General features: G+C 31.7%; 1 protein-coding gene across 3 annotated transcripts in view; it reads left to right on the top strand.

The window, feature by feature from the left end:
- LOC127723122 (X-ray repair cross-complementing protein 5-like) overlaps positions 1 to 25,326 on the top strand; it is a 75,526-nt gene that overhangs the window by 37,150 nt on the left and 13,050 nt on the right. For all 3 annotated transcript variants that reach the window (XM_052229616.1, XM_052229617.1, XM_052229618.1), the window contains 4 exons: positions 680 to 740; positions 1,882 to 1,954; positions 3,157 to 3,350; positions 5,031 to 5,124. In XM_052229616.1, the coding sequence (XP_052085576.1) occupies positions 680 to 740; positions 1,882 to 1,954; positions 3,157 to 3,350; positions 5,031 to 5,124 (422 nt within the window). The remainder of the gene's footprint in view (positions 1 to 679; positions 741 to 1,881; positions 1,955 to 3,156; positions 3,351 to 5,030; positions 5,125 to 25,326) is intronic.

The raw sequence follows: 25,326 nt of genomic DNA, 5'->3' as shown, positions 1-25,326 counted from the left end.
ATCGTTTAACTTAGGGGTTGTAAATTGGAGACTAATCAAACTTTTGTTATTTTTTTCATATTTTTTTTAAAGAAAAAAGGTGTTTATGCTAAATGGATGAAAAATCTAGAGAGAATCATTTCCCGCCAAATTTTCAATTGATTATATCTCAAAAATAAGGACACGACTTTATAATTTTTTTCTGCTTTTTCAGTTCAGTTATTTATATACTATCAATTTATAACAGTTTATTAACAGGCTTGTTATTTTGAAACAGAGGGTTAAACATCCTTAAAAAACTTTAATGTTATTTTTATAAACCCCCTCCATGGTCTGACCTGTGAATGTTTCTTCTCATTCTTCTCTGAATATACACATCAAATCTTCCATAAATTTGGTATCAGCTTCATGTGTGGGTGTATTTCGTGAGATGCATTTTCACATTGATTGCTCAACATTCTTTTACTTATACTGTGGATTCAGTATTATTCGTTGGATATTTTTTTTGTGGGTTTAATGGGTTCAGGTTCAACAAATTACAAATCTTCTTTTGTCTTGTACGAAGACATTGACAAAACCACGAAATGAAATATCCCCGAAAATTGATACCCACGAAAATAAATGACTCCACAGTATACTTGTAACAGGGGTAAAGTAAGTAGAAAAGTATGAGCTCATACTACATCTTGTTATTTTTCAGCTGACCAGTTGAAGGCAGTAGATGATTTAATTACAGATATGGACTTGTCTCAAACAGGGGAGTAAGTAGAACTTATAACAACCAATGTAGAATATATATATCAATAAGACTGAGCAACGCAACAACACAATAAACTTAATCCTAGATATAAACTGGTCTTAAAACAAATTCTAATATGACTTCCTTATTACGCTTTGTAATTAGCTCAAATATGTTTGACACATGCACACATACTTTAACTGTTTATATTGGCGTTATTTTCATTGTTATCATAATAAAATATATACATTTTAGCAGCGTGCAAAAACTTATATTATATATTGTTTATCAAACAACATATATTTACCCTGCTTTTAGTTTTCAAACTTATTAAATATGAAAATGTAATGCACAAACTCCATGGGGAGGAAATGGAACAGCCAAACATTTTAAAGGTATTTTCTTAAGCTTCAACCTATAAAAATACTGGGTTTGTCCTATTAGAATCTAAATTATTCCTTCATGTCATGCTCTATGCTCATTTTAACATGGGTAGGCATTATATTTGACCATATTTTACACCTCGCTAATGCTCAGTGTAAAATATCGACAAATATAGTGCCTACCCATGTTAAAATGAGCATACTGCATGACATGAAGGAACTATTTCTTAAATAAAGACTGGTCTTAAACAAGGAAGTAAGAAGGCAATGTGGGGTATATGTCAGTGAGACAGTAACCCAACAACAAAAAATGAACTGTTACCACAGAGAGATGTTTTGCCAGTGTAACCAAATCACAAATTATAACAATTGTTGATGTTGCTGGTGTAGAAAACAGCATGCCTTTTTTCACCATTTTTTCATCGCAGACAAAAAAACTATGGACTCTTAGCCGAGTGTCTACACAATATGTTAAGCTATAAAAAATCACCCTGAGTTAAAATAAAAGTTATGAATGAATTGAACGGAGATTATGAAAATCTGCTTTCAATACAATACTAGTTAAATGTACAGTCTATATACTGACACATTTTAATTTATATTATATTTTGCTGTAATGATTGTGTATAACTTTTCCTCAATCCATGAAAATTGGTCCACTCAAAAGAAATGAATATGAAACCGTTTACAGCAACCTCTGGTATAACACTAGATCAGATTTCTTGTGCTATTTGTTATTTTATCAATGAAACATTAAGACATAATTTTGTTATTTTTCAGTGATGAGGATGATAAAGTTGAAGCATTGAAACCAAAATTTGTATTTAATCCACATTTTCAAAGACTGTATCAGGTATGTAGTTAAAAGATGCTGTGTTTCTTAAAAAAGAAGATATCAGGGGACTATGAAATTTCATAAGTTGTTCTAGAAAAGATAAAACCATAGCAACCAGAAAGACAAACATACAAACAAGTCAAAAAAAAATGGGTGGTCAAGGTCGTTAAACAAGGTTGGTATGGGTTTTTCTCATTATTGAAGACCATATGGTTGCCTATATAATTGCTTACATTCACTTCATATGAACTTTGGTGAATATTTGTCTCATTATATGAATTGGCAATCATACCACATCTCCTTATTTTTATATTGTAATACTGTAAATTCAGAAATTATTGCGTGCATTTATTATTGCGATTTTGTCATTTTAGACTTAAATGCGATTTTAATTTTTACGATTTTGAGAAACATCCTGTTTAGTTCATATAAAATATTTCAAAATGCGAGTTTAAATTATTGCGTTAACAACCCAGTCGCATTTGTCGCAATAATAAAAACCTCGCAATAAATTCTGAATTTACAGTAGTAGCAGTGGTCACCAAAACACTGCACAGAAAAGATCCAGTAATATGAATCCCACTTAAACCCAGATTGAACTCGAAGTGCTCTGGAAGGGTAAATAGTTCCTGCAGTGAGTTTCACAAAAAATTTTACGACTAAATTGATCGCAAGTGTTATACAATTCAGTATACATACGATCAATCTTGGTCTTAATACTTTTTGTGAAACTCATTCCTGCTGCTCTTATTCTGACTGACCCATTTGATGTAACATGATTGGTTCAGTTGTGAAGTGTCATTCTTCTCGTGAATGGATTAAAATTCATCAACAAATTTTTAAGTTACTATATATTCAAAAACTACTATGTTGTTTTAATTTATCACACAAAATGGACTAGGTCCAAATTAGATATCTTTGTAAAACTATCAGTTTTGTGTTCCAGCTGTAGTGACTCATTGGAATTAATTCTGTCATTATCGCCCATGTAACATCAGTCATCTGGGACTTCTTGAAAAATTTGAATAAATATTCCACCAAATTTGCACAGTTTATTTCAAAGGGCATGAAGTGCATCTGTTATTTAACTTGTCGATCTGAGTGATTTGATTTTGGTTCCCTTACCAAAAAATGAACCATTTCTACTTTCAATATTTGGAGTTTGCATGTGACACTTATCTTCTGACCCAACATGTAACAGATTATTTTTCTATTTCCAGTGTTTACAACATCGTGCTTTGAATCCAGATGATCAACTACCTGAGTTATCTCCCTTGATAGCCAATTATCTAAAACCACCACAAGAAATTATAACCAAATGTGAACCTGGGGTAGAAAAAATACAGAAATTATTTAAATTGGAAGAGGTCAAACGAAAGGAAGACAGAACAGGAGAGAAGTTATTTAAAGATGGGTTTGTATTTATTATTGAAAAAAAAAATTCCATGTTGACTATTTTTGTCATATTATTTTTTTGGGAGTAAAGATTGCATTCCATATCACTGAACATTTCAAGAAATTTATCAATGACATATAAACTCAGATATTTTTATTACCGTACTCGTAAGGCAAAGAAAATGAATTGTGCATGGTGCCTGAATCTTGCATATGTTCTAAAAATTAAAAAAATTAATATTTGAAATAGGAGTTCTCTTTCCTTATCCACAATTACAATTATACCTCCTATTCAAATGCTAAATACAATACCATGTTTAATTTTAAGTGAATGCAATTTTGACCCTTAACTGCCCACAAGCACTTTGATTGTTGATTTCTTTACTTATTTATTGATTGAAGACTTTTATCGACCGTGCAAGACCCTCATCGGTAGTCAAGGTTGTTAAACACCCCCTAGTAGTATTAAGACTTTTACTGAAAGAACAGAGCTATAATATGTTGCCAGTTCCTCCTTGATGGTCTGGTCATTTGAGTTTTTCTATTTGATCAAAAGATCAGTAAAGTTCAATGTTTTTTCAAGATATTCAAACTTTATAACATATTGAGGATTCATTTATTTTCGTGTTTACCAATTATAGTGGATATTTGATTTCGTGGTTTTCCAAAAGTCTGCATACAACCCAATAGAAAATTTGTAATTTTGTTAATCATTTTAATTTATAGTTCATATGTACCCACAAAATGCACTAAAATTGATGGTCAAGAGTTTTCCTGAGTAATTTTTTGGAACGAACATATATTGCTGTATCCATAAGGCATAACTCTGCTTATTGCGACATCTCCTGTTACATTGTTCATAGTTTGATTGTCTGTATTTCAGATTTAGGATGTATTCATTTCCTAATATGCAGCTGTAGCTGTGGGTAGGATGCTCTGGTAGTTACAGGAGTATTTGTCAATGAGACAGCAACCCAAAGACACAAAACCAAACATTATCTCCAGGTCAACAAACAAGTGTAGTTTTAATAGACAGACTGATGTCTAACTCTACAAATGTTATGAATGCATTTAAACAGAAAATATTGATGACCATATCCTGTAAATGACAAAAAAGGGTGTTAAGGATACTAAAGAAATTAAACATCTTCTGACATGGTTTTTAACTTTTGATTTTTTTTTCAGACCTTTTGGTAAGGTCCAGTGTTTGTCATTGGCATATGTCATAATTGTTTTGTTTTGTTTGCCTGTTATTTCCTTAATTCAGGCCTTAGTTATCTCTTATAGATTGTATAATTTTTATTTTGTGTACTTTTTTTGCACATAGTTGAAGGTGATGTGTAGTTGTTTACATCCTGGTCTTTGGTCTTTAGTGGGTACTGTAAATTCAGAAATTACTGTGATGTTTTTGTTATAGTGATAAATACGACAGGGTTGTAATCGTAATAATTTAAACTGGCATTTTTGATTTTTTTCATATAAATGAACTGGGATTTTTCTCAGTATCTATAAAATGATAATTGCATTGTTGTCTAAAATCATACCAAAATTGCAAAAATAATTGCACACAATAATTTCTCAATTTACAGTAGTTGTCTCATTGGGAATTATACTTTAAAAGTTGTATATTTGTATACATGACAATATTATTTCAATATCAATTTCTTTCGACCATCATTTATTTTCTTTTGTTAATCAGGGATGAAGCTGAAGGAGGCCTGGTTAAGAAACAGAAGTTGGACGATGACCTTGAAGGTGGAATGGAGGACATCACAAAATCAGAGGTCACAGAGGTAAGTTGTCATGGTATCACAGATCAATTAATAATCTTGACAGTTGTATGGAGTACACCATTGAGCAACACTTGCAGTCATTGAGATAATTCGCTATGGTAATATATATACTAGACTCTGATTTTCAAGGTTATAAATTTGTAGAATGCTACATCAGCAAAGACCATTCACTGGCCACAATACCAAGGTTGACTGGGAGATAGAAATATGGTAAAAAAGTATTAGCAATAATACTCCAAGGTAAATTCAACTAGAGGCTCCAAGGAGCTTGTGTCGCTCACCTGATATTTTTGTTTACAATTGATGCATGAAATAATGCAACCATTATACTTTTGCTTTAGTTTCGGAAATATAAGCCAAAAACTGCATTTTACCCCTATGTTCTATTTTTAGCCATGTCGGCCATGTTGGTTGGCAGGTGGGGGTCATCGGACACATTTTTATGCCACTGCTGAGGGGGCATTAAGTTTTACCCTTGTCTTTACGTCTGTTTGTCCGTCCGTCACTCCGTACGTTCCAAAGTTGGTTTCTGTTCTCTAACTTTAGTTTAGAATGTTATGAAACTTATACAAAATGTTATGAAACTTATACAAAATGCTTATTACAACAAAACACAGATCAAGTTTGAATTTTGTACGTTCCAAAGTTGGTTTCTGTTCTCTAACTTTAGTTTAGAATGTTATGAAACTTATACAAAATGTTATGAAACTTATACAAAATGCTTATTACAACAAAACACAGATCAAGTTTGAATTTTGGTGGCATCACTTTAACCATTCTAAAGTTATGTCCCTTTACAAATGGAAAAATTGTTGAATTTTTCGTTTTCATTCTCTAACTTTAATTTGCCTCAACCAAATGTTATGAAACTTATACACAATGCTTATTACCACAAAATACAGATCAAGTTTGAATTTGAGTGAAGTCACGTTAATTTTTCTAGAGTTATGCTCTTTACAAGTGGAAAAATTGCTGAATTTTCTGTTTTCCGTTCTCTAACTTAAGTTAGCCTCAACCAAATGTTATGAAACTTATACACAATGCTTATTACCAAAAACTACAGATCATGTTTGAATATTGGTGGTGTTACTTTTACTGTTCTAGAGTTATACCCCTTTTCAAATAGAAAAATTGCTGAATTTTTTGTTTCTGTTCTCTAACTTAAGTTTGCCTCAACCAAATTTTATGTAACTGATACACAATACTAATTGCCACAAAACTCAGATCAAGAACAAATTTGGGTAGCGCCACTTCTACCGTTCTTCAGTTATGTCAATTTATAACTTTATATGATATGCAAGCAGGGGCATCATCTGTGTCCCATGGACACATTCCCCATTTATTTAAACTAGATACCCTAACATGCCTAATGATGATTGAGGCCAAGTTTGGTTAAATTTTTTTTTCAGAGGAGAAGATTTTTGTAAAAGATTACAAAAATTTACGAAAAATTGTTAAAAATTGACATTAAAGGGCAAAAACTCCTTAAGGTGTCAATTGACAATTTTGGTCATGTTGACTTATTAGTATATCTTACTTTGCTGAACATTATTTCTGTTTACAGTTTATCTCTATTTATAATAATTTTCAAGATAATAACCAAAAATTGCAAAATTTCCTTAAAATTACCAATTCAGGTGCAGCAAACCAACAACGGGTTGTCTGTTTTCGTCGAAAAATTTGAGCACAGATAGATCTGAACCTGATTAACATTTTGACCCAATGTCAGATTTGCTCAAAATGCTTCAGTTTCAGAGATATAAGCCAAAAACTGCATCTTACCCCTATGTTCTATTTTTAGCCATATCTGCCATGTTGGTTGGCGGGTGTGGTCGTCGGGCACATTTTTTAAACCTGATACACCAATTTTGGTTAAATTTGGCCCAGTAGTTTCAGAAGAGAGGATTTTTGTAAAAGTTAACGGACGACAACTGATGCCAAGTGATGGGCCAGGTTAGCTAAAAGGGGAGAACTCCATAAAACCTGACAAAACCAAATGCTCTACTATATAAATCAATAGAAGGAAGGAAAACAACTCATATTCCTTACTTGGTACCTTCATTTTCTGAAGAAAATGGTGGGTTTAACCTGGTTTTTTAGCTAGGTAAACCACCCACTTTGTCATCTCCTATTCTGAACAGTAACAGACAGATCAAGACCCATTTTGAGGTGCATTCATTTGGTTATGCAGGTACATCTGGTCTAATTGGTATGTGAAAATGATTCCCTGAGCAGAAATTGGCATGATCTCTGTATTTTTTTCATCCTTGCAGCAAATTATAAGGGTTCTGCAAGATTTAAAAAGAACTCAATAAATAGAAAAACATTTTATTTTACTACATATCAGGTTGTCCAAAAGTTATGCAACATGTTCAATGGTAAAATGTATCAAAATATAGCATAATATCAAAAAAAAAATTTAAAATCTGTGAGTGTTATTTGCCTGTTTGGTTAGCAAGAAATGAACATTTTGTGCTGTCTTATTTTGAAGAGCCAACATGTGATTTACAATGAAATTATGAAAAAAATATTCAGATTAAATGTTTTCAAAAATATTCTGAAAAAAATGATAAAACAATTAATTCTGTTCCTTTTAGTTGTTCTATGAAAAAAAAATTATGATTGCATACAACTAAATTAAGATTTATGATATATATATGTTACAGTTAATAGGTGAAATTAGGAATTACACGTAATTACTAAACAATTAAGTAAATACCTTTAATTACTAATTAATTTAGAAATTAATTGTATTTACTGATTGTTTCAGTGATTACAGGTATTCACTGATTTTTTTGTTCATTTTTACAGCTATTTACTAACTTGATATTTTGTTTTAAAATTTAAGACATAATTCAAGAAACCAAATAAGAAAGTAAAGGGGTATGGATTATAGGGCTAACTAAAGTATTAAGGAATCAAAGGTCCTTCAAGACTGCATGCTCTCTAGTCATGTTTGTGAATTGCAACTGGAAAATGGTTGTGTTATAATTTTTGAAACTTGCTAAAAATCATTTGCAACATGCAAGACAATGATATAAATCCAAATATGAGAAATACATTTGTGAGAAGTTTATAGGCAACTTCGCCTGCTCTTTTTGATGAAAGACATTCGATTATGCAAAATTTGGTTGAATGATCTTGGTATTTCATAATAAAATTAAAATCTCCATCAGACATACTTTGCATATCAATCAGATCAACTTGCCCTATGACATGAGTTAAATTCCTTTGACAAAATAGATTTAATTACGACTTCTTTTATCATACTTTTGCAAGGAAGCTGACATTCTTCATAAATAAACTTATACAAATTGATGGCGTTAAGAGTCACATTGTCATATTTCTGTGTTTCTATTTTTTATGAGTTTGTATTATACAGGTCATATAGGAGTTACCCCACCTTTTCTGTAGCAAGTATGAATACCCATTCAGGATTAAAGTACATGTATATGTTTATTAGAGGTTTAGTGGCTATTGACATATTGATAGTGTCGCATAAGAAGCTGAGAACACCTTACGAAGCACCTGGTCCTGATTTGCAGACAGATAGATACAGATTCTGGATAGGTTTGGTGCTTTCTGGGTTGATTTTTACAATGTGTTTACTACTGTATTTATTTACATCATTAATCACAAAGATAAATGGGGGAGGTCGTGTATATGACAAAACTAGTTTACCCCACAGCATATTGCATGGGCATGTTCCAAGTTTGGATTTAAGGCCTTAAATGGGTCCAGGAAAGGGACCTGGTAGGAGCTTAGGTTTGGCAAAGCAAGGGATGCAAATGTATCCACACAGCCCCCTTCCCTCTTTTACTGCAGCCTTTAAACAGGACTGTTAAGTAGCTTGTAAAAGTTGAATTATTTTAAATACAACAGAAATGTCATGTAAACCATTACTTACCTTGAGAGAAGATTGTAATCATCATATGTCTTTTTTGTTGTTTCATTTTTAAACAAAATATTTAATCTGCTGATTATAGTGTTAAGCTTTTCCTGTTGCATTAAGACTCTATCACATTTTTCATTGTACAATTTGAACATTTCGTCTGTAAATATTTTTTTCTTTCTTGTCACCCATTTTCAACAAATATGTTTAGAACAGTTTAAAGGGGCACTAGCTGTCAAATTCATGTTCACCAATTTGACTCAAATTCTCATATTTGATTTATAATATACTTAAACGTATCCAAATTACAAAAAGTCTAAAATAAACAATTAACAATGCATGAACTCGATAATATGTATCAACATTTTGTGTGTTTTTTTGTCTAGACGTCATCTAATTAACCATTGAGATGACCTCAGTAAACTGCTGACGGTCATATAACCAGATATAAACATAAATATAAATATAAATAGATAGCGTCCACTTGCAATTAGATATTTTAGGTCTGTTTGATTTCAAATTGTAGGTTAAAAAGTATGTTTATCGTCGTTTTTACCTGTATAAGAATGATCTTTTTTTTTATTGAATTAGTCAACCAAATGGTTCATCCCTTTTGTTTTACTTTCAGTGTTTACATTCTTTTCTTTTTAATAGCTGAAAACATGCGTAAAGCAATCTCCTACTTAGGGGTTAAATTGAAGGTCACATGAATATGGATTCAATGAGGTCGAATTATTCACTTGCAAGTGAATAACTCATCAGCCATGTTTCTTAGCTTATTTTGACAAAATTGAACCAAATTGGCTGCTAAAAGCGAATTATAGTTTCACTATATCATTTTCACTAATGATTCAACAAAAAATATCATATTTAATTTTTTGTATATCTCGTAGCTAATTCCCCAATAACAAAAAGGTATATTTTAAGATGATCAGCTGAACATATTCAACATTGTTTTAACAGTTAGTAAATAGGTGTAAAAACTCATTTAAAAATTAGTAATTACTGGTAATAACTGTGCAGTTTCAGGAATTACCTGTATTAACTAAGTGCATCAGGAATTACCTGTATTAACTAAGTGCATCAGGAATTACCTGTATTAACTAAGTGCATCAGGAATTACCTGTATTAACTAAGTGCATCAGGAATTACCTGTATTAACTAAGTGCATCAAGAATTACCTGTATTAACTAAGTGCATCAGGAATGACCTGTATTAACTAAGTGCATCAAGAATTACCTGTATTAACTAAGTGCATCAAGAATGACCTGTATTAACTAAGTGCATCAGGAATGACCTGTATTAACTAAGTGCATCAGGAATTACCTGTATTAACTAAGTGCATCAAGAATTACCTGTATTAACTAAGTGCATCAGGAATTACCTGTATTAACTAAGTGCATCAGGAATTACATGTAGTTCCAAATTTACCTATTTACTGTAACATATACAAAATTATTCAAATACAAAATCTTCAGTAACAAATGCAAAATGAATACCATTTAAGAAAAATTTTGTTTGTTTGGTTGAATGCTGGTACTGACATGATTTAAAACAAACCTTTCTAAAATTGTCTGTTTATCAATTTTTTATATACCCTGATATTTTTGTCTTATACATACAATTCATATTCAATTTTTTAAATTAATTATTTTACACAAAGATACAACAGTAATCATTGTTTAGCAATAAATGCTCAAATAATTTTTCAATAAATTTATACAGTGTTATAGTATGGAGGAGGGTTGTGATAAAAATGTCTCTATTTCTGATGGTTTCCCTGATATATAATTGACCAAGTCCTTACAGTTTTCTAGTACTTTATCATCTGTAAGGTTATTTCGATTGTTTTTCACATCATCATTGTTTTCAAGAGAATCTTGGGGATTGAGACTTTCAAGGCTTTCCAAATCACAGGTTTGTTGATCAGAATCAGAATTGTCAACATGATTGTAAGAGTTTTGGCTTTCACACTTGTCTCCCATATCATTCATTTGATCAATCAAACTAAAATTAAGACTCAAAGAATCCAGTACATTGTAATTGCATATTTCCTGTTGGTTGCTTGTACTGTATTCATTTGGTTCAAGTGCTTCTCCACCATTCTAAAAATATAAACTAACAATATTTTCTACTGGCAGAACTTTATTTGTTACATTATTTTTTCAAACTTTTCTTTTTTCATTGACAACATCTTGTTTGTAAACAATCCTGATTTTTTTTTTAAATACCATTTTGAAAGAAATCCACCTCAACTCGTTCTTACCTCTGTGAATTCAGAAAATATATTGCGAAAATTGAGACAGGATATGTTTTGCAAAAATAAAAACTTGCATTTTGAAATTTGATAGCACTGTTTGTATGCTGCATTTCCTGAAATCTCAATAATTAATCTAGCATTTTCGTCCATTCTTCAACAATTGCAATATAAATGCCTGTAATAGTTTTAGAATTTACAGTATTCTAAAATTCAACATTATAATAGTCATGAAAAACAGTTTCCATCTAGTAGAATTTCCTATCTTCATGAAAAAAACATGGCATTTGTTTTTTACAAATTCTCTTTAAATGTGTTGCATTAGTAATGTTCTGAGGGATATTTATCTTTTCAACTTTGATTCATTGCAAAACAGACAAACATACCTTTGATTCAGCTGATGTAGTATCTTCATCAGTTCTGTCATAATGTTCAAACTGAAAATATATGTTAATTGGTAGATGAAATGTTTGTATGATCTCAACATTTGATATGAAATTTGGGATTCTTCATTTTACTCTTCTAAGTTTTGTTTAAAGTGATCGAATGGAACATTTTTAATTGTTGACTATTATAACCTACTGATCGATAAAAGAAAAAAAAGCAGGAGGTTGATGCTCCAGATGCCATTTGTAGCCTCTAAATCTTTTCAATTAAGTTGAAGTTTTCCTATATATTGTTTATTCCATTATAGGATTAAACGCCTTTTTAAAGGAATTTATTGGTGTATAAACTCGACCAATTCACTCACAAACAAATAAAAGTCAGAAGGACTTTTATGATATGTTTGTGAGTGACTTGGTACAGTTTATACACCAATAAATTCCTTTAAAAAGGCGTTTAATCCTTATAATTCTTTAAAATTGGAGATAAGGTATTTATTTTTCCACATTCGTAACCTCTATCACACGTAAATTGTATATTTGTGTCATTGAATAGGCCTGGCACGAATATATTTGTTGGTTAACGCAAAAATATGTACTCCATGAAATTTGCAATCTGATAAAAAAATGAACTACAAAAACTCTTATTATCATTCAAACGAATGTTTGTGTTTATTATTTAATTTAATTATTAAGACCTATTAACGCGAATTGAAAATAAATTTTGTTAATGTCGATCCGGATTGTGTCGCCGCCATCTTGTTTACATTGGTTACGAAAAGAAGTTCGGTCAACGTCATCTATCGAAAAAATAAACAACGTCAAGAACAACTACCGGAAGTCCTCTCAACCAATCATATCAACGTATTCCCTTATATGTAAATCATATAAGAATTATATGAAGATAATTCTCATCAAAAGGAATGCTAAAGAGATATCTGGTTCAAATTATGTTTTATTATAATTATACCCCCGCTTTAAAAAAGTGGGGGTATATTGTTTTACCACTGTCTGTCTGTCAGTCCGTCCATCCGTCCCATGAATATTTTTCGTCGCATCTTTCTCAGGAACTACATTACAAGGATTTCTGAAATTTGGTTTCAAGGTTTATATGAGTCAGCTCTACCGTGTGATGCTTTTTCAGATTCATCACTCAACAACTTCCTGTTTACTGAACACTTACATCATTTTACACATGACATCCAAGTTGAAAATTTTCGTCACATTTTTCTCAGGAACTACAATACAAGGATTTCTGAAATTTGATTTCAGGGTTTATATAAGTCAGCTATACCATGTGATGCGTCTTCAGATTCATCACTCAACATCTTTCTGTTTACCGAACACTTACATATTTTTACACTATTAAAATTATCCATATTTGGGCGGGGGTATCATCAGTGAGCAGTAGCTTGCAGTTTCACTTGTTTTTCTTTTGTTTTCTTTGACAATGGTGTTGTTTGTCATTCGTTAACTTACTGTGGATTCTTTATTTTCTCATTGGATACCAATTTTTGTTGGTTTTCGTGGGTATCAGTGAACCACAAATTTAAATGTTCAACAAATTACAAATTCTATATAGTTGAATGGAGACATTGGCAAAACCACGAAATCAAATATCCACGAAAATGCAAGTTTTCCTCAATCCACGAAAATTGGTACCCACGAAAATAAAAAAATCCACAGTATGATTTTATTAATCCGTCGGTATCTTATTATATTTAAAGCTACAGAAATTTTGGTTCAATTTTGTCAGAGGAAGCTAAGAAACAATAATTCGACCTCATTGAGTCAGTATTCATGTGACCTTCAATTTAACCCCATACCTGGAGATAGGTTTAAATACGCATGTATTCAGCTATTAAAAGAAAAGAATATCAACATTAAAAATGAACATTCTGATGAACCATTTGGTTTACTGATTTTATCCACAAATAATCATTCTTATACAGGTAAAAACGATAATACACATACTATTCAACCTACAATATGAAATCAAACAGACTATTTAAAGAAAAATCCAATTTCACGTGGTCACTCAGGGGTTTCATTATTTTTTTAGACTGGAGGTACCTTTGAGATTATAGGGGGAACCACACCTAAACGGCGAGGGGTCTGGGGGCCACTTAAGGCCCCCAGTGGGTCCAGGGCTAGCCTTGGTAGGGGGACCAGGAGGGCAAAGCCCCCCTTTAAGCTCATGGATTTTAGGGATTTCAGCCTTAATTTTTTACTTAAAAAAATAGGGTAAAGTCTGTAATATTGGGGAGGGGGGCAAATTAATCATAGGATTCTTGACTATAGTAAGTAAAAAAAAAATTTTTTCACTTCTTCAGACCTGTCTTCTTTTTTAATTTTAGAAGTCTTAAATCTCGTCAGATATTATATTTTGTAAACGTAACAGTTATGTTAGTTCATGTTAGTTCAGACTGTTTCACTAAGTCTTACACTAAAAAATTCAATCACAACATAGAACACATATCGAGAAACGGAGATCAGTGACAAAGTCCAACGGGAAACGAACTGATTTGATACGATTAACGATTTTCTGAATTTCATAGAATGTTCACCTTTATTAAACCTTTTATTCATAAAATAATCTGTGATACAAGCTGCTTTCCTTTAATTAGACATAATATTGCTGTTGTTGTTTAAATTCATCCACAATTTGCCGCTTGAAAATATACTGCTAAATCGTCGCATTTTAAAGCGCTAAACTATTGGCAGAAGATAGATCTATACTTTAACGCGGACCTCAACGAAGACACCTATAAACATACACATGAACGGCGTAGAACGAAATATTAGATTGGGTCAGGATGCCAGGCTAGGAGATTATCAAGGAATGAAAGAAATTAGATTTGAACGATCTTCAAAAGAATATTACACATTTTTTTTTTGTATTTTTATTTTTTCTGCCGGTACCAGACGCTTCCGTAGGTGGGTAAAATAACCGGGTACCGAGTCTTAATGAATGCACTGGTCACTATCTGTTTATATTTATATTTACGTTTATATCGGGTAATATGACTGTCTGCAGTCTACGGAGGTCATCTTGATAGTCAATTAGATGACGTATAGACAAAAATACACACGAAATGTTGATACATATTATCGGGTCCATACATAGTTAATTGTTTATTTTAGACTTTTTGCAATTTGGATATACGTTTTAGTACATTATAAATCAAATATTAGAATTTGAGTCAAATCGGTGAACATGAATTTGACAGCTGATGCCCCTTTAAGCTACTAATGAACTTGTATAATTCAAATATACCTGATAACATTTTGTTTTCTTCCTTTTCTTTGCAGCTTCGTTATCCTCAGAAAGTTTTCTCTTCAGAAAAAAATTGAAAGTTGTAAATCTTTAGTTTGTAGATAAGTAATATTACCATGTTTTTTTACAATTATGAAAATATTGCATCACAAAATCTTGATCTTTTTTTTACATTCTTTTGCAATCCAAATATTTGGTTCTTCTTCTATGATCCCATGGCACTATAATTTCTTTTAAAGTTTTACAAAATATATTATCAATCCTAGAATTTCCAATAGTCTATATAACTATAGACTCATAAATGTTTGTCGAGATATTCACCAATTTTAGAATTGCTTTTATAATTACCTTTACTGTTGAAGTTCCAGCATTTTCATTTCCAAGATTATCCCCAATGTTGTCATTTACATTAGAATCACAAGCACCTGTTTGTGGACATTTTGTATCATATTTTATGCAGAATCTGTCTATATCTGATGACTGGTTGGTCGGGATGTCTGAAATAGTTTGAGTTTCTTGGTATGCATGTGTTGCAGATAAAACTGTTCCTTGTCGCTCTGAATCATAGGTTTCAGGTCCATTGTCTGTATGTATCCATGAAACTAACTTGTCATTAGGAAATTCTGTTTGGTTTCCAAAGTCAAAATCAGACATAAGTTGTAAAATGTCAGTGGGTATAACACTGTCATCTGTGTTTTCTTGGTTATATGCTGTAGTCAATGATCCAGTGATTGGTTGTTCCTGACTTGGTTGACTTGGAGGAATTGTGGTACATTTGATATGAAGATAAGCATCTTTGATAGGAATTGTATAAGTAACATATCTGAGATCTGTATCTTGTGAATTTCTTGTGATTTTTATTGAAATATGAGGTCTCTCATCAGATCTACCATTTGCACTCTTTAAAACATGTTCAGCCTGTTCATCAACTGACTGTGTTGTTTGCCACTGGTTTAAAATGTTGCATACTTCCCTTGAAAATAAACCTTCTTCATGCATATACTGTAAGGCATTTTCTAGTTTCTCCACATTTGATTTGTAAATATATTCCCTACATAAATTACCTTTATTTTTATTTTTTTCTGCTGCATTTGTAGAAAAGCACATGGTTTTGAATGCATCAACTATGACTTTGAGATTTATTGGAATTTTCAAATTTGGAAGTTGTAGAAAAGTAGCAAGAAGTTTGTTATCAGGACATGTGTCCTGAGATTTCCCCCGGTTGTATGGGTTAAAAAATGGAACACCTGGTGGCCAGTGGTCTGGTGGTGGGTGCTTCCATATTCCATCACATTTTTCTGCAAAATCTTTTCCTCTACTCAGTCTACAAAGTTTACTGATTAGATCACGGATGATGTCGGCCACCATTTCTGCCTGCTTCTTTTGTCTCTGATCATTCTTTAGTAGGTCTTCTGTTTCCATTTTATCCAAAATAGAGGTCTCAAAGCTTACTTTAATATCTTTCAAGCTTTTCACTTCATATTCTAGATGTACAAGTAATAGGTTCAAAATAGCTGACTTAGCATTGTCAATTCCAATTCGTAAAACTTGCACTTTATGTAACAGTTGGGTCATTCTGTTTCTCCATGCTGATATTTCACATTGATATTTTAGAGGTATAACTATGTTTTTCTTTTCCAAACATTCCAATAAACATGTCAGGACCTCTTCATCTGATAACTGTTTGTCTTGTGTATTTTTTGAAGGATTTTTTGTGTCATGAAATGATTTATTGCAGGGCCAATGTTCTGGTTTTCTTTGCCATATGTTTTTTGGCTTTGAATGAGTTGGTATTCCCCAATAAAGTTTTAGGAGGATAGTATTTATGTCTTGAAGCCACTTCCTCTTTCTTTCAGAATTGTGCTCCAATTGCTTCTTTCTCCATGGAGGTCCTGGATGAACCTCAATGTCCCCTGAACACCACAGGAAATACAAGCTTGCCATGTCGTATTCAAATTTAAGTGCCAGGTACTTTTTGAGTTTGGCTGATTTATGTCCTAGAGCTGTCAGTAGTAGAAGAAGTATAAATAGTATCAACAGCTTTACCTGTTGTGATTGCATTTCTACCTCATTTTCATCTTCAGGTCCTTTCATATTAAACTTCCTTGAATAGTGTTTGATGTCAACATTCTTCATCTTTTTACCACTTAAAATTGAAGCACACTGAGTATAAATTAAATCTTGTTTACTCTTATGTTCAAATTTTGACTTATTATATTCAGATCTCTCATTACCATGTTCTGGTGTTGCTATTAAAGTAACTGTTTTTAGGTTTTTTCTTAAATAGCATTTTAATAACTCTTTAAGGAAACTTTTTTCTGATAAATTATCAGTAATTCTAATTATCTGAACAGTAAATTCACCTTTGTTTTCTTCACATTTTTCCCTGTAAAAGTTATTTAGACATCTGTTAACAATATTACCGTCTGCATGACCTTCATTGATCAGTTTTCTACACCAAAAAAGTTTGAATAGCAGATTTAAGTATGAATCTGTTTTTACAGAATGTAGATATTTGGGAACTATAAATGACTTCCTGTTTTTAACTAGAAATAGATAATGACTGATTGTTTCATACAATTCAACCTCTGGCAGCATGCACAGTAGACTAGATAGTAAACTAGTTAGCTTTTTTATCCTGTGCCCTTTATTGTTCCACATTGTGTCCATTTTATCACATGATTTATAACAGTCATGTGATACTATTCGTCTACTGCTGTCATTACTGCCCACTTTTATTTTCCAATCTATCAATAGCTTAAGTTTTTGTACCATGAATTTTCCATACAATTGGTAATGGTTATGTTTGATCAATATTTCACTGTTTAACAGTATTAATTTAAGTTCCAGGTGTGGATATATCCTCCCAATAATAGTACACAGATCTTCAAATCTTACTGACAAATTCATCATATTAATTTGCTCAATATAAAGTATCATGGTCTCAAAAAAATGTTCTTCTGGCAACATAGTCAGTAGACATGTAAGTTCTTTTTGGATCCAAGCTTTAAATGGTTGAAGCCATGATGTATCACTGTTTAATACATGTAGGAGAAATATGCAAGATTTAGACATTTTTTTATAGTCTTTCCTTGATTTCATTTCCTTAATCATGGATATAACAAAATCTTCATTTTTAGCCATGAATTCTTCGTATTGGTAATATCTCTCCTGTTTGATTAGCTTTTCACCATAGCAAAGTTTTAATTGAAGTTCATGGTATGGTTGTATCTCTCTGATACATAGATCCTTCTCTGTTACTATTGACTTCCTGGTCATAAGCTGGTCTGTATACTCATTATAAATATCATATAAATCAGTTACTGACTTCTTTGCTAATTGTATGGTTAGTCTGGGGAGTACCAGTGACTTTTTCTTCTCTTGGCCTGGTACAGAGAACACTTGGTAGATGTGTAGTAATAGAACTGTTTCTTTATTTTCATATATTTGAAGTTGTTCTATTTTTGTTGATTTATATGAGATTGACTTTTTATTAAATCTCTTCCAAATACGACCATACTCCAAATTGAACTCCGATAAAGTTTTTCCAAGATAAGCATAATGGGGATTTTCTTTAATGTCATCAATACCTGTGTCTTGAAAAGAAAATCCTCTTAATAGTGTTGGATAACTGCAGGGTACTTTATGTAAGGATCCTGGGTCCCATACTTTAGAACCTACTGTTGTCATGCTTAAGATGTTTTCACTTTTAACTCATAACTATGTTTTATATTTCTGTATTCAGTATTTTTGTGTTAAGATTCAGATGCCTCTAAAGTCATGTCTTTATTCCTGAAATAAAATCAATGAATACAATTCTAGATACAGAGAACTATTGATATGTACTATTTGTAGGCAAAAACCCAACTACATAGAGAAAACAAAATGAAGACTGTCCTCAATGATAGGCATGTGTAAATATACTAATGTAAAGATATAATGTAAAGGTCTGAATTGTCCTTAGTCTAGACAAATAGTCAAAATACAACCAAATCAGTTTTGGGGTTATAGTCTGTTTGCATTGATAAATATATAAAGATACAAAAAATAGATAAGGCCAAAAGAAATATATGTCTGTTTACGGTTACCCGACCGACCCTACTTTTGAGCGCCGACCCTCAGTCATTTTATTTCAGTCGTAAAGTGAAAAATAAACTGAACTCGTGTCAAAAGTGAAGTTAGTGTTGCCAATTATATAAATCAATTGCCTGATACATCCCAATGTTCACAATCGTGAATATGACAGCTGTTTTAGGGAAGTTTGGGACTCGTGTGATGAAATAAACACTTTGCCGCCATTTTTTCTAACCAATAACAAAGGGAAATAATCCAATCATTAAAAATATGGGTAAACTCGGCCCATGATTAACTTGGACCACGACAAGACGCAACCGCATGACTCAAAATCATGTAAAATGAAAAAATAAAATAAAATGGAAATAATGACCTACCTACCCTATTTTTTGGGGGAAAGACGGCTTCAAGCCGTCAATTCCCTATTTGGTTGGCCAGACTTCCAAGCTTCTCACGTCAATCATTTTGTTTTTATAGTTGGGAAAACACCTCAAAATTTCATACTGAATTGATGAGAAGGAGACACACAAATGAACAGATTGACTTTAAACACTTTTTTACACATTTTCCTTCTGTTTCTCGTGAAATTATCGTATATTGAGCTCTCCCTTACACTATTTACGTTTCTTTTACAATCCGAAAAAATATTCTAAATATATCCAACCTAGTGACGTCATGGTTGGAATTCCACACTACGTAGAAGAAGGGATATATCCTTAACTCATTATTAAAATCATTCACAGAAATCGTGTACGATTTTAAAATCGGTATTTGTTTATTTAAACATAATTATGTTTGCTATAGATGATTCCAACATCAATGCTTGAATTTGTAGGTCAACTTTCGCGGTAAACAATGGGAATACATGAGATTGGGGAGAGAAACAACAGTTTTCATTCTTTCTGTAACTGTATTGAGAGTCTTCCTCCAATACAGGAGAACCTCAATTGATGAGTAATTATCCACCAAAATAATAGTTAATGTATCTGAACACTTAAAAGGTGACATTTATTATATGATAAGTAGTCTTCCTTTTAAACAAAATTTTGTGTACCAGCATAATGGTAAAATAATTATAAAATTTTCAAATGTTGCTTTTTGTAGTTTAAACATATATATTCATGAAATTTGCATATATCAAAATGTAGGATCTTGAAACAAGCTGCACACAGTTTATATCAATCTGATTGATTTTTGTAAGTACATGTATCCCTGTGATGAGAGTTGTAACTGGGAACTTTATCAATGGAAATTTAAAACTGAATAGACTTTTCAGTCCTCACTTTCTTGAGAAAGTTGTAATCAATTAAAAATCTTAGAGCACTGTCACCAAAAATGGAGAATTACCCTAGCCTGCAGTTCAGTGGTACACAAAAAAAAATTTAATATATATTGTAGAAGTTATTAAATGATAGAATTCAATTGAATTTTAGATGATTAACTCTCAACTTTAATCAAATGTTTTGATTTAGAAGGTGACGATCTCTTCCATTGGTCCAAATTGACTCCAAGATGAATTCTTGACTAAGGAAATGAAATTACATTAAACAACAATTAATTTCAATATTGTCAACCTTTCTACATGTTCTAGCTGTTCTTTTGCTCATTCTTTGTATGAAGACTATCAAAAGATACCCAAAATAAAATGGAAACAATGGCCGTCTTTTCCCTCAGAGCTCTTAAGCTCTTTGATTAAAGTATGTAACCTTAAACAGACATATATTTTTTTTGGCCTTAATATGTGTTTAACATTAGTCTGGAATGTTTGTTCATCTTTATCTTAGATAAGATAATTTATCTTTATTGTTGAATACTGCGTGGCATGATGACCTGTAATTGTATATATCTTTATCCTTTGATCTTCAATGGATAGTTGTTTCATTGAGCAATCATACCTCATCTCCTTATTTTTATATCTGAATGAGAGCCCATTTTTGCCTCAGAGAGTTGGAACTTTAGTTTCTAAATAATTTCTAAATCTATAAAGGGAAAATTATTAAGTATAACCTTCTAAAGGAATGCATTTAGAGGAGTGTTTCCTTTTAAAATATTGTCATTTTATTAACGTTGACTTTTGTTGAATTTTGAGTCTGAACTTATTTCTCCAATACAATTTAACTTGAAATCATGTTATGAGGTATATGGACACATGTAGTTACTCAGGTTAGCCATAGCCCAATTAAATGCATTTATTAAAAGAAATATTTCAGCCTTTTTGCTAAAAATTATAATTAAACTTCCATATCTGATATAATATGGTATAAAACTCAACTAGAGGAATTAGGGAACTTTTGTAATGTTACCACATATCTATAAAATGGATTTTTTTGTTTGTTTCAAATGTTTAAATCAAGCTGACCTGTTTTGAATCTATTTACTATGTCCATTCCTGTATAGAAAATTGTAAGTTACATTATAAAAAAAACATATACATCCCTGTTTTCCTTAGTGTCAAAATTAGGACCTTCTTCCTTAGACAATATCTTGAAGACTTATCAAGTATTTACTAGTAGTCCCAACTATATTTCAATAGTTTTGAATCAATGAGGTACAAATAAGGGAACTGTATGATAAATAGCTTTTGTTTCTTTACAATTCAAATGTCATAATTTAACTGTTGTCCTTATTTTACCTTTTGAGTTAAGCAATTCTAATTATAGGATAGGGAAGTCCAATGATTCTATTTAAATTCTTTGGGTTAAACAATATAGGCTACATGGAAATATTTTTTTGTTACTACAAGGAGGGTATTGAAAAGAGTTATTTAGGATATTTGCTGTGCACATTTTCAATTTTTTAATTTGTCTTCTAACCCTATATAATTTTATATGAAAAGGGAGGTTTGGTAATTGCCAAGGACAAATGAAGGAGCCAACTATCTAAATAAAGGCAACAGTAGTATACCGCTGTTCAAAAGTCATAATTCGATTAAGCAAAAACAAATATGGTTCACAAACCAAAACCAAAGGAAAACACATCAACTATAAGAGGAAAACAGCAGACCAACAGTTGAACAGAAACACTGAATTACAACAAAAGCAAACCCCAACATACATAGAAACCAACTGTAGATAACAACTGCAATATCCCTGACTTTGTAACGGACATTTTAAGAAAAAATGATTGGTTAATCCTGGTTTTAAGAGTCCAAATGACATTGATAATCATCTATAGGTCACAGCTGGGCCTTCAATCATTAGCAAAACCTATACTGTATATTGAGCTATTAAAGGCTTATTTCTCTCCACTTGCATTACAAACTTTTGTCAAGCATCCTCTATATTTCTAAAAAAATTAATTTAAAATTTTAATTTAACTTTTATTCCCTTTTGACGTAAATTTTTCAAATTCTTATAAACAATTAATGGTTGTGTAAAAACAAGAACATCAACATTCATTAATTTATATCTGTAATAGAAAAACAAAATATATGGGGTATCCATCCATGACACAAAATCAGTAATTGCACAGCAAAAAATACACAAAAGCAAAGGAACAGCACTTTTATTGCTGTTCTTCATCTCAAAGACACAGTTACACCTTCATCACCGAGCTAAAAAGGCTATATTGCTTATCTTTGAAAATACCAGTATCTGCTTTATTTGTATACTACCACAAATTTATTGGAAGTTGTATTATGTTCTGATGTTGTCTGCGTCTGCAGACATTTTGGTTCGCAGACAATAACTTGAGTATAAGTTCATGGATCTCTATGAAATTTTAGCACAAAGTTCCAAACCACAATAATAGGGTTGGGTTAGAATTTGGGGGTTATTGTTCTAGCTGTTTTGTAATTAGGGGCTAGAAAGGGGCCAACAACAATTATTTGTCTGTTGTAGTAAAGCTTTATATTTAGGACTATCAACAAAATATCAATGGTTAGTAAAGAAGGCGAGACATTTCAGCGTGTGCACTCTTGTATTACAATAATTTGAGTATAAGTGTATATATCTTTGGTCAAAATTTTCCAAAGTTCCACACCACAAAAAGAAGGTTGGGGTTAAATTTGAAGTTTATTGTCATAGTAATATAGTATAGTAATTAGGACCAAAAAGTGGACAAAAACAAGCATTTTTCATGTTTTAGGACAATAATTTGTGTATACGAGTATGGATCTCTATGAAATTTTGCCACACGGTTCCATACTTCAAAAGGAAAGTTGGGATTGGTTTTTGGGTCATGGCCAAAACCGTTTAATAATAAGGGGGTGGAAAAGGGGCCAGATACTAGGATTTTATGGTTTCTGGACAATAACTAGAGTGTAAGTATATTTATTGCTATTTAATTGTGCCACAAGGTGTTATACCATAAAATAAAGTTGGGGATTAATTATACCTCCACTTTAAAAAAGTGGGGGTACACTGTTTTACCTCTGTCTGTCCGTCCATCTGTCAGTCCATCCATCCGTCCGTCTGTCTGTCCGTCCCATGAATATTTTTCGTCACATCTTTCTCAGGAACTACATCATAAGGATTTCTGAAATTTGGTTTCAGGGTTTATATAAGTTAGCTATACCTTGTGATGCGTTTTCAGATTCATCACTCAACAACTTCCTGTTTACTGAACACTTGTATCATTTTACACATGATAGTCAAGTTGAAAATTTTCGTCATATTTTTCTCAGGAATTACAATACAAGGATTTCTGAAATTTGGTTTCAGGGTTTATATGAGTCAGCTATACCGTGTGATGCCTTTTCATATTAATTAATCAAGAACTTCCTGTTTACTGAACACTTGTATCATTTTACACATGATAGTCAAGTTGAAAATTTTCGTTACATTTTTCTCAGGAACTACAATACAAGGATTTCTGAAATTTGGTTTCAGGGTTTACATAAGTCGGCTACACTGTGTGATGTGTTTTCAGATTCATCACTCAACAACTTCCTGTTTACCAAAATATTTGGGAGGGGGTATCATCAGTGAGCAGTAGCTCACACTTTCACTTGTTTTAGGGCTTATGACCATAACAGTTTAGATAAAAGGAAACAAAAATAATTGTTTTGTTATACTTTGTATACTTTGTATAAATTGCTCATTTCTTTAGCAATTTCTATGGGGTTTTATCAAAGTATTGAATTCTTGGGGTTCTTTAATATGCTGATTTTAATTGGGTATTTATTATTTGGATTTTGAGTCTGTTTTTTAATTGATTCATATTAAGGTTCAAAGGGTCAAAAATTAAATTTTGTTTGATTTTTTCAAAAAATGAATTATTGGTGTTTTTTGATATGCTGAATCTAACCATGCATGTATTTAGATTTTTTATTTTTGGGCCTGTTTTCAAATTGGTCCACATGAATAGAAGGCACATGCTACTAGATTTATAGCTCTGTTTGCATAAATACATATATATTTGTATATGCTATCTTTAGAAATATATGTTTTCTTAAAAATGATACCCTTTCAAAAATATTTTTATTTTTTTTGTATGTATAGCAATCATTCTTCTGTTCTCTGTCTGTCTGTGTATTGATGTGCATGGTAAACATAACTTCATCTGGTGAGCATAAGGAATGTTGATGATGATGAAACTTTACACAGTTGTAGAACAATACTTGAACATTACGAATAGTGTAAAAGAGAGGCAAAAGATACCAATGTAACATTAAAACTCGAAGTCGAAAAAATAAACTTGACAACGCCATGGCAAAAAAGACCAAAATACAAACAACGGTATACAAAACATAAAACCCAACTAAAATAAGATGGTGATTGCCGGTGCTTCTATAGGGCAAGCAGATCCTGCTCCACATATGGCACCTTTCATGTTGCTCATGTAAGTACATACCCAGTGATAAGTCTGATTTGGTAGGTCACTTTCTTATAAAAGGAGGATGGATTGTGGTAAAATATTCAAATTGAGTAATTCAATATGAGCTTCATTTCATGCTTCAATAACTCTTAATTTATTAGTTTAATTAAGTTTTAAGGTGATCTACAACAATATATAACCTGCTTAAAAGAATGCATTTAAAGTAGTATTTGCTTTTGAAATAAGGTCATTGTGATTGACTGGTTGAATTTTGAGTCTGGCTGCTCTTCAACTTCGTAATTGATTTGACCTTTTAACTTAATTGATTTCAGCATTACTGATGAGTCTTTTGTAGACCAAACAGGTGTTGAGTACATATAAACTCATCATAGATACCAAATTATAAAGCTGCTATCTTTGATGACATTTTATTTCTCCAAAAAATTTAAATTTGAAATCATGTGGTGTATTTGGATACACCAAGTTACGGAGGTAAATCTTAACCCCATCAAATGTCAAATGCAATCATTATAACATATGTTTCAGTCTTTTTTTATACACA

The sequence above is a fragment of the Mytilus californianus genome, unplaced genomic scaffold (assembly GCF_021869535.1).
Source record: "Mytilus californianus isolate M0D057914Y unplaced genomic scaffold, xbMytCali1.0.p SCAF_13, whole genome shotgun sequence".
In the NCBI taxonomy this organism is placed as follows: domain Eukaryota; kingdom Metazoa; phylum Mollusca; class Bivalvia; order Mytilida; family Mytilidae; genus Mytilus; species Mytilus californianus.
This window is presented reverse-complemented; position numbering and strand designations above follow the sequence as displayed.